This window comes from Syngnathus scovelli, chromosome 22 (genome assembly GCF_024217435.2).
Source record: "Syngnathus scovelli strain Florida chromosome 22, RoL_Ssco_1.2, whole genome shotgun sequence".
Classification (NCBI taxonomy): Eukaryota; Metazoa; Chordata; class Actinopteri; order Syngnathiformes; family Syngnathidae; genus Syngnathus; species Syngnathus scovelli.
Window position 1 is genome coordinate 1,218,134 of NC_090868.1, and position 14,103 is coordinate 1,232,236.

Consider the following 14,103-nt stretch of genomic DNA (forward strand, 5'->3'; position numbering starts at 1 on the left):
TTAAAAATGGAGACGAAACGAACACCCCATTTTCAGCGTGTCCACCAGCAGAGGGCGGTAGAGGTCTTTTCATGCTTACGTACACACATTTTAGAACATTTGCATACATAAATGTAGCACTTACCATTCAAATAACACCCGCAGGCTGCAGTCAGTAACCTTTTATTTTTTTCCCACCTGACAACTGCGATGTCAGTTTAATAATAAAAATAATAAAGTCTGGAAAATCAACGTGTCATTTTTGCGGAGAGCCCATCACGCAGTGACCATGGTAACCTTGTTGCTTGGAAGTACAAGCACAGACAGCAAGGAGATTTCTTTTATTACATTAGACCTCTCGGAGGGGGAATTTAACCTGTGTGTGTGTGTGTGTGTGCTCGCGCTGCAGAGTACACACAACTTAACACACACAAAGCAGACTGGGTGGGTGGTGATGTGCTTTGCTCAAGGGCATTGTGTTGGATCAAGTGTTTAGAGACGAGTCAGTGTTGCCGGTTTGATGGTACGCCAATTTAATAAATGAGATTTCAGAATGGAATATTAGTTGTATTTTGATGCTATCTAATTGGATGTTTGTTGACGTATTGTTATAATAAGTGCCACTAGAGGGCAGCTGTTTATGTTATTGTAGGGGGAACCCCCGATACTGAATTACAATAATAACAATAATCATAAAACACGCAGCAAAGACGTTTTATTTGGCAGATAGATCAAATGACAAGCATCACGTACAGTGTGTGCGCGTGTGTGTGTGTGTGTGTGTGTGCACGTGTGGCAATAGGTTCACTGCATCTCCAAATACCAAGGCAGTCAAGAGGTCGCAATGCGCCGGCAAATCACGCATGACAGCTCATTTGGGCGTCAACGGCGGCAGACACCAACGGCCGTCACTTCACCTGGCCTCCCCGTGGGGGGACGCTGGTCGAAAATAGCGAGCGGGAGCGCCCCTCCTCTCCCTGATGACAACCCCTCATTTTCTCCTCGTTGTTAATGACAACGTGGCGGACTTACCCGGCCATTGTTGCTCTCAGAGAGAGCGCCCGTCGCTAAAGTTCTTTTCGCTCGGTTGAGTCTTTGCACTCCGGCTATTAGCTTGTCACACCTCCCCCCCCCCCGGTGGCGTCGGGCCATTAGTCTGTCTCGACAATCGCTCGTGGGTCGAGTCATCAGTCTACCGCCGAGTTCATCGTTGCCAACCATTCGTCCGTCAGCAGTCTCTCTCCAACAGCCTGAGCGAGGAGCCATCTGACAAGCAAAACGTCTGCCCCCACGTTCCTGCCATTAGAATGTGTTCAAGGTCATCCCTCACTCTCCCTAGGAATTAGTCGGGTTCCCAGGTTATTCTTCTGGAGGTCCAGAAAGCCTTTGCTCCACTCGGTCTTCAAAGCCGTCCATCATGAGATACAACTATAAGAGCATCAAACAATCGAAAGAAGCAAACATTCGGCAAACGCGCCGAAGCGTGCACCGTGAGCTAAATGTACCATCGATGGATTTTGGTTGCGAGCGGCGTACCGGAAAGAGCCGTTTGAAGGGGAGAACAGGATCAAGTGTGAAATCTCGATCCACTCCACAGGCCTTGGAGTCAAGTTGATGAGCTGCTTTTTTGTTCTCGCGAGCACGTGGCGGCAGCGGCGGCGGAGTCGCCCGCATGGGCTTGCCGCATCGTGATGAATGGCTTTGTCGCCGCCCGGTGATCAATACGGCTCCCGTGCAGCCCTGATTAAAGTTCAGCAGATGTTTGCTTCCTGATGAGGTGAAATTCCAGGTTAGCGTCGCAACTCAAGAGTCTATTAGATTAGCGAATTGAGCACAAAAGGGTGCGAAACGTGATGTGCTCGGCGTTACATAACGGCGAGTCGCGTCTCGCTGCGGCGGTGGCGAATAAACAAGACCTTGGAAGTAAGTGAAAGTGACAGGCTCCCACCAGGAGCGGAGACGCTTTGCATGGCGCCAATTTGAGCTCCTTTCAGCGAGGGAGGGGCCGATCCAAATTTATTGATCTGGAAAATGACCATTTATTAATCACAAGCCATGTCAGGCAGGAGACCCAGCCAGAAGAAACTTTTTGGAGAGTAATCTATTACTCGGGCCTGAATAGTTGCTTGTCTGCAGTCTCCAAAATAGCTGAACTTTAAAGGTGTCTGTGGCGTAATGGCACTATTTTCTTATTTTTTTTTGCCAAGTCTGGTACGATGATATTTCCCCACATTTCGCTCTGGTGGCAAATGCCAAAGAGCGGCGGCGACCGCGTCTCGAAAAGAAAAAAAGAAAAGCATTGCGCGGAAAGGAAAAAGTTAAACAGCAAATTATAAGCTCAGGACTTGGAGGGGCATCCGCGCTTATTACAGAACCGTCGAGAAGTTGATTCGAGGTCAGTCGCCATGGCAACAAGCGGCAATATTCTCCGGCTTACACGCCGCGTGGTTTTTAAACGGGCCTTTTTTAGAACTAGACACACCGGCGACTCGAAGTACTTGAAGAAGTTATGAAAGGACTTTCCAGTTGAGGGTCGCGTCGTCGAGTCCCGATGGGGTAACGCGATCTCGCCCAATATGAGCCCAATCGCATTTGCGACGCCTCCTCATCGCTCGGCAGGCCCGGACAGAAAATCGGCTAAGGCCGCATTAGCCGGCGGCTAATCGAATGAGCCGGATCAGATGAAAGACGTCTCCGTCGAGACAGCGTTTGGGTTCGTGAAGGCGAAGCGCCGCACGTTGCGGCGCCTTCATCCAGCGGGGGGTGAGAACAATTTCCCATCGAGCGTGTCAATCCCAGCATGTGGCTCCAGAGGTGTTACGCAACCTGTGATGTTGGCATTATCTAAGCGCTTTCCGACCTCGCCCGTCGCGATTGCGGGCAAACGTTTTTTGGGCGGCCAAGTCGGGATGAGCTGAAGGTGTTTGCCGGAATTTGCCTTTCCGAATAGCTCGCCCACGAGCGTGTCTCCGGTGCTCCCCAGGTTGTATTGAGCGGGCCTCCGGTCGCCATGACGACAGCTTTTCCAAAGAGCAACACTGCGGATGCCGCCGCGTTGTCAACAAAAAGCGCTGAGTGACGAGCGTTTCAATGGCGTCCGTTCCGTAGAAGGGAAGATGGCTTCTTCATCTAGACGCGCTTATTGATCCGTGGCTGGCTTGATTAGCGGGGGATCAGGAACACATCTGCGCGGGCGTACGTCTCTGTCAAGTTCAATCAGACAGAAGCTCTTGTTGGCTTTGTTCCAGCTGCTGGAAGCCAATTTAAGCCAAACACTAAATGATGAATACATTTGAAGATCCATTCCTGTCAAGCGAGACCAAAGCGCCTTGTTTGGCCTCAAAAAAAACAAACAAACAAAAAAAAAATCAGCCTGATGTCGAAACACATGTCAGCAGCCGGAAAAAAAAAAGATAAATAAAAGTGTCTTATTTTAGCTTCTTGTTAGCCAAGAGGCTAAATTATTCTTAGCCTCCATTTAGCCTTTTTAGTCATGTTTGTTGTTTTTATTTTTTTAGACATTTCTTCATTTTAGCCACTTGTTGGCCAGATTTTCTTAACTTTGAGCCCACTCAGGCTGATTTTAGCCACCATTGCTATTTCGGCGCTCACGACGCTGCTCTCTACTATTTGTAATTAAAATGTCCTTTTCCGACAGCACGTTGAGAAGTTACGAGCGGTATTAATTACCGTAACCACGGCAACAAGAGGTGCCAAAGCACCAGCCGCCGTGCGTGATTATGATTATCCTTCAAATCGTTAAGGGGAGAGAAACGATTATCAAATTTGGGGAAGATCAACGACGACCCGCAGTAACCTAGCGCACGGAGAGAAAATTGCTTGACCTTGCCTGGGCAGATAAGCATAATATTTGTCATTGTCGTGAAGGTACATTTGTTGTGTCGCTTACCGGCTGATTTCCCGATAGCGACACACCGGCGAATATGTTCTTTCTCCCTCCGTCGCTTTCGAGATTGCTCGGACAGACGCTTTAACGAACAATTCCCCGTGTGTACCGTTGTCAAGGAGACCGACCGACCCTTTTGATGTACCTGTGTGGCTCGCGTTGGGAGATTTCAAGTTGGGAATTAAGATCAAATGAAGGGCGGGCGGGCTGGAGATAAGTTGTGTAGAAAAAAAAAAAAAAGGGTTTAAAGGTTTAAGGGGTAGAATAAATGGAAATAAAATTAGATGTTTTATTTCATGTTTTTTTACAATTCTTGTAAAATTAAATGTTTTTATTGAAAAGTTTTTCTCATAAAATTTGATCCAAGATAAAAGTACTCTCATTTTTCATTTTATTTTTATGCCTCGTCAAAAAGGTAAATAATAGATTCCAAATTTGCGTTGGTTATAAAAGACTGTTGGCGTAGCGAGCGAGGGCTTTTTCTTCTCATGGCCGCAGGTAGAGCGGTGACCTCCGGAGGAGGCGTAACCATGGCGCCGCCACTGTGTTTGTATTCAATTTTAATGGCAATGACAGAAGTGCGCTGCGTGCTCCATTTTCACCACTAATATTTAAAAGCAGCCTCTCTGCATCTCGAAGTCATTTAAAAAAAAAAAAAAAATGGAATCATGGCATTATTTTTATTTATGTATGTCAGCTTATGTAAAAGTAAAAAAAAGCACACAATGAGCATTGTAAAAATATCCAAATGTCGTTTTATGTAAGAGTACCTGCAATGTTTAAACATGCTGCAATCATTGCGTGCTACAGGTGGCCAGTCCCCGAAGAGGAGGGGGTGGTCCCGGGAAAGGAGGGTGGGGTGGGGGGATGTATTCTCGTGGCGCAACAGGTCCCTCTCACTGTCTCGCTGCACTCGACGCACACGTGGAGGCTCCCCGCTCCACCCGTTGCGCTCGCACGCTCCTCTCCTCAGCACCGCCACGAGCCGGCGCGGATGCCTAGGCGGCCGCCCGCCCGCCACCCGTGACCGGCGGGCCCGATGAACCCCCGCCGCCCCGGCCCCCCCTCCTCCTCCGGCATGCAATGGCTTAATCGGAGAGACATGAGCATCCGGAGCGGGGACGGCGTCACGCTGTGCCAGAGGGCTCTGCAGATCGTCACCGATCTTTGCCTCACCGGACACGTGGACCGTGAGAAATGTTCGGATATTTTCCCCCTCGAGAGCGGCGGAGGCGGCATCGGCGGCATACCGGCCAAAGGACACGCAGGTAAGGTCTTCCTTTTTCTCAAAGTCCTCTTGTGCAAGATGATGAAAACAAGGCAAGGAATCCCCCCCCCCCCCCCCCCTCTTCCCATCTGTTGCATGATCGCGCTCGTCCTAGCACGTTTTTGTCCTGAAGTTTTGCTTTCCGGCAGGTCAGGGCTGAGGCTGCGGCGCATCTTCTTCATTCCTGTCGTCTTCTCACCTGGTGTTTGTCTTCTCCGCAGACGTCTCCATCAGCCTCCTGGCCGTGGTGGTGGGCTTCTGCGGCCTGGCCCTGTTGGCCGTGTCACTCTTTGTCTTTTGGAAGCTGTGCTGGCCTCTCTGGAGGAGCAAGGCGCTGACGGTGCACAGGGGGCACAACGTGGGGCTCCGAGTCGCCTTCCCCGAGGCGCCTCCCGACGAGTCGCCGCCGTTGCCCGATAAGACGGCGCTGTTGGAGGAAAAGATGAAGCAGTCGCCCGAGGTGAAGCCCAACGGACGCAGCACGGTCAAGCTCCTGGAGGCGGCCATGAAGATCAGCCAGACGTCGCCGGACATCCCGGCCGAGGTGCAGACCACCATCCGAGAGAAGCTGAGCCACCAGGCCAAGATCCAGAGGCAAACCACCGAGCCCACGTCATCCTCCAGGTAGATCCCCTCCGTCCGAGTCACGCTGACCTTGCTTGGAAGCCCACCGTCGAGCTGGACGTGTGAATCCAGCTGCCATGGCAACGGCCGCAAGCCACCCCAGTCGTTAAACAATCGCCACACACTTGGCCTTTGTTGTCGAGGACGTCCATAATTAGCAAGTTGCCCCAAGCTGTGTGCGCGTGTGTGTGAGTGTGTGTGCATGCATGTGTGTGTGCGTGGACCCTCACAGCACGCACTCAGCACTTAGCATCACTAATTAAACACCAGCGAGCTCTCGGTGACTCCAACGCCTGTCATTACCGCCACAAGATTCCGGCGAGTAGTTATTCTCAATGTGAACCTTGTGACCAGGTCGTGATTTTATTTATCCACCCCAACAATTGTTTTTAACTCATTGACTGCCTCCAGCCAAACGAGCTGACGGCCGCCCTTCTTCCACAGGCACAATTCGTTCCGCCGCCACCTGCCGCGCCAGATGAACGTCAACAGTTTCGACTTCAGCGTGGACGCGGTGCCTTTCCGCCAGTCGTCCACGGCCAGCATCGGCAGAATCAAACCGGAGCTCTACAAGCAGAAGTCGGTGGACTCGGAGGGCGAGCCCAGAGAGCCCGCCCAGACTTGCGGAAAGCTCAGCTTCGCGCTGCGCTACGACTACGAGGAGCAGGCCTTGGTGGTGAAGATCCTCAAAGGCTTGGACCTTCCCGCTAAAGACTTCACGGGAACCTCCGACCCCTACGTGAAGGTCTACCTGCTGCCGGAGAGGAAGAAGAAGTTCCAGACGCGGGTCCAGCGCAAGAACCTGAACCCCACGTTCGACGAGAGCTTCCGTTTCCCGGCGGCGTACGACGAGCTGTGCAACCGCAAGCTGCACCTGAGCGTCTACGACTTTGACCGCTTCACCAGCCACGACATGATCGGCGAGGTGGTGGTGGACAACCTCTTTGAGCTCTCTGACCTTTCTCGCGAGGCCGTGCTGTGGAAGGACATCCACGCCGCCACCACGGTGAGTGGAATCAAACTTTTTCTAATGCCAACGAGGAAGCAAATGTTCATTTCCTCCCCCTCAGGAGACGGTGGACTTGGGGGAGATCATGTATTCGCTGTGCTACCTCCCCACAGCGGGGCGGATGACTCTGACCGTCATCAAATGCAGGAACCTCAAAGCCATGGACATCACAGGCTCTTCAGGTACGGCAAACCCGACGGCAGGGGGTCACTTAAGAGAGCCGACGCAGAGAGAGGGAGGGAGGGAGGCGGCGGGAACTCGTTAATAGCCTAAAAAGCGCTTTTGTCTTCCAGATCCGTATGTAAAAGTCCATCTCATCTGCGAGGGACGCAGGCTGAAGAAACGCAAAACCACCACCAAGAAGAGCACTCTCAACCCGACCTACAACGAGGCCATCATCTTCGACATCCCCCCGGAGAATGTGGAACAAGTCAGCCTCTCCATCATGGTGATGGATTACGACCGGTGAGCGTACCCGCCACACATTAAGCGAGTCGGAGGCGTCGCTGACCGCGTCTCGCCCGCAGGGTCGGACACAACGAGGTGATCGGCGTGTGCCGGGCCGGACCTGACGCCCAAGGCCTCGGACGGGATCACTGGAATGAAATGCTGGCCTACCCGCGGAAGCCCATCACCCATTGGCACGCCCTGGGAGAGGTCGACTTTCTTTTTGACTCTGCCACGGATGAGTTTAGAAAATAAAAACTAAAGCGACTGCTTTCCTTTCTCGAATATTTTAGTGGCCCGGAAGGGGGGCGAGCTTCGAGAGTCAAGCTTCGTGTCCCTCGCCCAAACCGCCGCAGACGCCGTGATGCCCCTTCCGTCCATCACATGAAGGCAACTTTCAGGCTTCTACTTGAACAAAAAAGATCTTTTCCTCCAATTTCAGACATTTTTTTTCTCTGGAACGGCACAAGGTGTAAGGGCTCCACAGCTCTGTGCCATTAAAGCATTTATAAGGTCAAGAAAAAAAAAAAATATCGATATCGGTCACTGATATCGCACAGCGTGCGTCAAAACACAAGCAGAGATGAGGAGAATGTAGCAGAGACATGTAGCAGACAAATAGATGAAAAAAATATACACGAGATGGTATTTATTTATCTATATATATTTACACGTAACTACTCCTAACCTGTAGTGGATTCTTCAGTCTACAATCACGGTTCAAGTGCAAAGTGAAGTGATTCTAGTGTGCTTTGGTTCCACCCGAACAACTCGACAGTACAAAATAGCACCTCGTCGTGCGTGTGTACAGTGCAGTGAATTATATCATTGGATGTTTTCATGTGGACGAGATTTCATGTATCCGTGAGTGAGGAAATAAACGTCAATTAAAAAAAAAAAAAAAGAAAGAGCTTAGGAGAGCAATTAGCACATCCGCTACATCCGGATGCTAAGCTAAGCTAACAATGTGAACGTTTTAGTCAAGTTTTTGCGTTTGATCAACTCATGTAAGACTATAATTCGTTTCACTGGACTTGTGCGGTTTGTTGTGGGTTTAAAAAAAATAACTTATATGGCTCCCTCTTGAGGTTAAACGTGGGACTACAGAAAACTATCTTAATGGCTTTACAAATACATACGTTCTTCAATTTATTTTGGTATTTCTTGTACAGCACCTTTTATGGGTTAAGTGTGTGAGTGTAGGGCGGGGTAAAGACATTGAAGATGTACGTTTGTTTTTTTCACACAAAGCCATACAAGTGTTTGATGCATCCACGACAATGTCTTGTCAGTAATAATAATTAAAAAAAAAAAAACAAGGCTATGTACTGTTATATTAGCACAAGCACACGTCGTGCACTGCCCTTCGTGTTCCAAATCCAGATTTTCTTCTGAGCATGCCTCTCATGTACTGATTTCAAAATTGTTTTGACTTGTATATTGTTTGGTGACGCGTTGGGTACCGCCGCATCATGTCAGGACAGTTTGTGAGAACTTTTGTAACTCAAAGTCCACATTTGGAACATTATTTATTGTATCAGTTTCATATGGATTTTATCAAAATAAAGCGACATGTATGTCAAACCTGAACGTTTTGTCGTTCGGAAACTTACCGGATCGGTTTGATCGGAGCTTGCGGCGCCCAAAACTTTGCGGCCAACCTGAAAGGACGACAAGATTTATTTAGTGTTTTTCATTTTTTTTAGAAACCTACCCACTTTGCTTGACTTTGGGAGCCCTGACGGCCAACGAAAAGTAAAAGCTCACGCTTCGTGCAGTCTTTGAATTGAAATATGAAAGCGAGGCGCTCCACTTTGTTAGCGGCGTACATTAGCATCCCGTTAAATGTCACAAGTGCTTTTAAGTCTTTTTGATGGGCGCACATGAAGAGAATATCCTGATCTTGTGATGGAAACGTTTTCCTTTTCCAGATTGGCTCGCACAATAGCGGGCAACGCTAACGTTGGTTCCCCTTGGCAACCAGCGTTTCCAAAGGCTTTCTTTGGACGGCCTAATTGGCCCGTACTCTAATATGTGTCATTTCGGTTTAAAAGGCGGGCGGAGTGGCTTTTTCCAGGGGGCTAACGTCAACAACGCAGCTGTGGCACTCGAACAAACGTCTTCCAAAGAGTTGCACTTTGGATTTCAGCAGCGCTCTAAACATTGGTTGTTTTTGCACAAATGCCGCTAAACCCATCCATCAAAATAATTTGGTGTGAAAAGGATCATTATGAAAACAAAGGTTTCTACCGCGGCTAATTTTTCCTCGCATGAATATTTATGAAGGAGGAAATTGTGCTCTATTGAATCCGTCGGGGTGTTTTGCGCCAGCGCCTCCATTTTGTCATTAGGCTTTCCGCCACAAACGTGGCGGGTCAAGAGTCACGATGCTAATGGCGCCCTAGCAGCCCGCACTCCTATTCCAAGGACCAGCGACAATAAAGGACCAAATGGGTCGATGGTTACGCAACGTCGGCGGCCATTATGGCTTTATGGCGCCTCCATTAAAATGAATAATGGCGTCATTGCAAAAAAAGATAAGTATACATGGCTCTATTATTTTTTTTATTTTTTTAGGCCACATAAAGAGTTTATTGCACGCAAGACGACTGTTGACTTTTTACAACGCGGTGAGTCACATGCTGCTTCACCAAGTCTCTTGTTTGTGAAAGGCGGCTGTGCGCATTTATAAATAGATGTTTTACCCGACGGCCGCAGCTGTGATCATCTGCTCTCATCACTCGGCCGCCTTTGCTTGATGCGCCATGACAGGAAGGAAAAAAAAAACAACTCGGGGATAATGGCAAACAAATTTCCAAAATTCCACCAAACAAATTGAAAGGTAAAACTTGAAATGAAAGACTCAGAGATGTTCAAATGAGCCCCAAGAAGCCCAATTAGAGCACTTTGAGTCTTTCACCTCCACAACACAGCTCGCTAGCTAATAGCCGGCTGTCGCGCGATTCATCCATCCGGGGCCGCCTCGACAGTTTTCGACGGCGAGCGCACGCGTGTGGGAGTGGCCGTGAATCACGCCAGAGACCCACGGCGCAGGACGTGAGCGTGAATCTAAATGAGGCCGTTCATCAGAAGACACGAAGCATTCGGGAACCAACGTCACCTGACTCGAGTGAGCTACGGTAGCGGTCATGCCGTTCCAATTGATTCGAAAAAAAGAGGAAACATTCATCTCCTGGATGCTAACAACTGATGCTGAGAAGGTTCTTGAATGTTCTGAAGGCAGCAGTAATAAAGTCGAGGGGCCGTCAAGTCGGAGCCGTTGCTATTCTAATCTGGCTTGAAGACTCGCTCGAGATGATGAATGTGCTGTCGGAGGCACCCAAATCTCGTTCATACCTCTGAACGCTGTCGAGTCCCACTTCAATTTGAGGGAGCCCACAACGGCGGCCTCTTTTTAGTGAGCTACTATATAAAAGAGGATCTTTCTTCTGTCAATTTTCCTCATCTGGTAAAATCTGAATCAAAGTCCCAAAAGCCAACAAAAACAGAACGCGGGCGGGTCTAGGCGGCTTTATTTTCATGTGCTTGACCTCATTCAAACATTTGATGGCAAAGACAACAACAATAAACAAAGTGAAAGGAAGCTTGGAGAAAAAAATGATGTCACTTCCAGGAGCCGGACTTTCCCTTAGCGCCGCGTGAGGTCTTGGGCGCTTTGGAGCCACGCTGGTGGTCGCTGACGCGATTGCGCAGGACGTGGATGTCGTACTTCTGCCGCTTGAGCTTCTCGGCCAGCTCAAACTTCTCGGCGTGTAGCTGGTGGAGCCAGGCCCACAAATCCTGCGCCTTCTGGGCCAGCTTGTCCTGGTTGAGGTGCTCGATGTTGAGCGGCTTGCGGCGCTCCAGCAGCACCTTCTTCTTTTCCTCGCGGGCCGTCAGCTTCTTGCCCTTCTTCTGGTCGGCCCTCTGCAGGTAGCCTCCGAAGGACTTGTTGGTGAAGATCTTCTTCTTCTTGGCCTCCTCCTCGGCGCGCAGCTTGGCCGCCTCCTCCTCGCGCCGCTCCCGCTCCTCGGTCACACGGGCCTGGCGTTTGCGCTCTTGCTCGGCGCGCTCCCGCTGCTGCTCGGCCCGGTCGGAACGGCGCCGTTCGATGCGGGTGCGTAGGGCCACCAGGTCTTCCTCCTCCTTCTGCCGGTTGGAGAAGTGCAACTCGATCAGGCCCTGCAGGTCGTTGAAGTCCTTCTCCACACGCTTGCGGTGAAGGTCGTCGAAATCCACCTTCTCGCCGTCGGGCAGCTTGGGCGGGGCGATGTTGGGCACGTACGTGGTCTTGGGTCGAGGTTTGGACTCGTGCTCCTGTTTCTCATCTTCCTCCTCATACTCTTCCTGCTTCTCTTCTTCCTCCTCCTCCTGATCGTACTCCTCCTGTTCCTCCGGGATCTCCTCGCCGTCCGACATGTCTTTCCTGGATGCCGTCTGAAGACTGAGCTCTGGCGCGACTCTTTTAAAGCTTTGCCGGGATCATGTGACGCAGACCATTCTCCACAGGAAAGATGGCGAGACAGATGCGAGCATCTATTTTCTCCAAGTCTTTTGGCCGACCCCTCCCCTTCCCCAAAAATGCCTTGCCTACGGTCTGACCCCGAAGCGTTCCTCATTCCACCACCAGAGACTATTTCGGAGGCACGACAGATGCACAACACACTTGTGTCGCTGCCGCCAATAAAATTCAAGCGCGCCGAAGGCTGTTGATAAGCTCCAGTGCAAAATTAAGTTCATAAATCTTTGCAATGACGCCATCGGCGGCCGCCTGAGGAACGGCCCGGGGGTCGCATTAATCCGTCCGGACCATTTTTGACGTGACGCTACAGTTAGCGCTTTAGGCTTGTTGGCTTAAGTTCACGCTGAAAAGTTCACGCAGGGGTGAGCCTTCCTTTGTTTATTCCATCTATCCGCAATTCACCCATTTCTACATCCACGCTTCCGTGCGTCAACATTCCCATGTCTCCGTCTGCGCTCTGGAATGTAATCAAAACTTTTCTCTGGGCTCTCGGCGCATTGGCTTAGTGGGAGGGATCGCTCCTGCGCTGGGACATGGGGCTCGCCGACTCTCGGCTCGGGGTTATTTGTAGAAAAGGACAAAAGGCGCCTTTGGTGAGGATGAGCTCGCTAAGTGACGGCAGGGACAGGTGCTCGCTCTCTTTCTGGCGCCTGGGAATCCCAATCCAAAAGGCCCCACCTCCCCCTGCGCCTCCTTCCAGTCAAGAGAGCTCATTATTTTCAACCGGAGTTGAATTTCAGGCAGCCTCGAAAGTTAAGCTCAACGGGAAAACCGGGACGGGAATCGCCTGTTGCGCAAAGGTGCAAAATGAGCCAAACAGGTGCTCACCAAGTGCTTTGTTGGTAGAGTCAAAAATAGCACAATCACAATTGTTTACTGTCCAAGTATGTTAAAACACATACTTGGACACATGAGGAATTTGTTAGTGGGATGGCAATCAAATGAATTATTGTGAATTTTAAGTTGTCCCATCAATGTTCTTTTGCAAAAACAATACACAGACACAACTCAACTGTATTTATAGAGCACTTTGAAACAAAAACGACCTATTGTATCAAGAAGGTCATTTTTTTTACTCATTAGCTGACGATTAATTTTTTTGCTTATATTGCTTTGGGACCTAATTTGTGCTTTTAACTGATTTTATGGTACTAGTAATTTTATAAGGTCTCCTCAATCGTGTGAACACGCATTGAGCGCCCTCTACTGGCCAATATTGGGTGGTACAAGTGATTTGGGTCAATCCAGAAATTGCTATTTTTTAAAAACCAAATACACTTTTTTATAGGTGATATTTGAACCCACAACATCATCATTACGTTGAAGTAACCGAGAGTCGCATTACTTACCCATTACAACGCGTTTAACTTGGGAAAGTCCGGTAGAAATGTGCATTTTTTTCGATGAGCTAGGCTAGGGGATGAAACAGAGAAAATCATTCATAAAGAGGTTAAAAGTATATTTAAGTATACAATAATAGAAGTAATTTTACGTAACAGCCTACCTTAATTGCGAGCGTATGTTTGGAATCAAGTATATTTAAGAAAATTCTTTTTTCCACTTAAGAAAGTTCGTCTATCGCCACTGTCGCGATTACATGACGTCAGAGGATTTTGGCGCCGGACGGCTCTGTTGTGACGTCATTGCTACGGCAACTCGACAGACGAGTGAATTCATAATTGATTTGGACACTTTATAAAAACTGAAAACCGAATTCGATAATGAACATCTGCAAAATTATCCCAAGAAAAGGAGAGTGCAACAGCAGTACTTTAAAGTTATTTTAATGAAACAAGCACATTTAGAATCAATTGTTTGCAGTAGTACTTCATATATACAATGGTGGCAAGGTGGGGAGGGGGTGCACAATGTCATAGGTCATGAAAAGGTCAAAGTGATTTTGCATCCACAGTGGAAAACACAACCAGTCAACAAGCACTGAAGCCATTAAATAGGCTCAAATGGGAGGAAGTGAACCAGACAGCAACATTTTTCATACTTTTTTTGGGCCCTTTAATGGAGAGCATCCCCCCCCCCCAAAAAAAAAAACATCCATTAATGACTCTTTAGTTTTTTTTTTTTTATCATATCAAAAATATATATAATGGATCTATGATGCTACACAAAGAGAGAGGACACATACAATATAGTCAAATATGTACAACTTGTATGTGAGGGTTTTTTTTTGGGGGGGGGTTCTTTATATACACGACAACTTTTTTTGCATTCAACCCTTCGATGAAAAAAATAGCGCGACGCTCTCCCGGGATGTCGGCATTTCAACAAACATCTTTGATGACATCGTGGCGGGCAAGGGCGTCACTGCATGGAAAAGACAAAATGTGAGT

At 49.0% G+C, this 14,103-nt stretch overlaps 2 protein-coding genes and 1 long non-coding RNA gene across 3 annotated transcripts; 1 reads left to right on the forward strand and 2 right to left on the reverse strand.

Moving 5' to 3' along the window:
• Nucleotides 1–677: 677 nt before the first annotated feature.
• LOC137839839 (uncharacterized) lies at nt 678–14,090 on the reverse strand. Its single transcript, XR_011086179.1, has 6 exons — nt 13,260–14,090; nt 13,105–13,168; nt 8,847–8,894; nt 1,896–2,003; nt 1,516–1,748; nt 678–1,407 (listed from the first exon to the last, which is right to left on the reverse strand). It is a non-coding gene; the product is annotated as an uncharacterized lncRNA (long non-coding RNA).
• Nucleotides 4,739–8,823, forward strand: syt10 (synaptotagmin X). The gene is made up of 7 exons (XM_049761207.2): nt 4,739–5,154; nt 5,375–5,777; nt 6,222–6,783; nt 6,848–6,968; nt 7,080–7,251; nt 7,314–7,443; nt 7,527–8,823. The coding sequence occupies exons 1-7, from the start codon at nt 4,926–4,928 to the stop codon at nt 7,596–7,598; spliced, it is 1,689 nt and encodes a 562-aa protein (XP_049617164.1). The 5' UTR covers nt 4,739–4,925; the 3' UTR covers nt 7,599–8,823.
• Nucleotides 10,749–12,300, reverse strand: tnnt2c (troponin T2c, cardiac). The gene has a single exon (XM_049761219.2). It carries the CDS (start codon nt 11,650–11,652, stop codon nt 10,858–10,860), a length of 795 nt encoding a protein of 264 aa, XP_049617176.1. The 5' UTR covers nt 11,653–12,300; the 3' UTR covers nt 10,749–10,857.
• Nucleotides 14,091–14,103: the final 13 nt, after the last annotated feature.

Excerpts from the sequence above, each read along its gene's own strand:
- syt10 (XM_049761207.2), top strand. The coding sequence starts at position 4,926 with ATGAACCCCCGCCGCCCCGGCCCCCCCTCCTCCTCCGGCATGCAATGG. Across the intron at positions 6,784-6,847 it reads ACATCCACGCCGCCACCACG|GAGACGGTGGACTTGGGGGA; the intron begins GTGAGTGGAATC and ends CCTCCCCCTCAG. Across the intron at positions 7,444-7,526 it reads ATTGGCACGCCCTGGGAGAG|TGGCCCGGAAGGGGGGCGAG; the intron begins GTCGACTTTCTT and ends CGAATATTTTAG.
- tnnt2c (XM_049761219.2), bottom strand. The coding sequence starts at position 11,652 with ATGTCGGACGGCGAGGAGATCCCGGAGGAACAGGAGGAGTACGATCAG.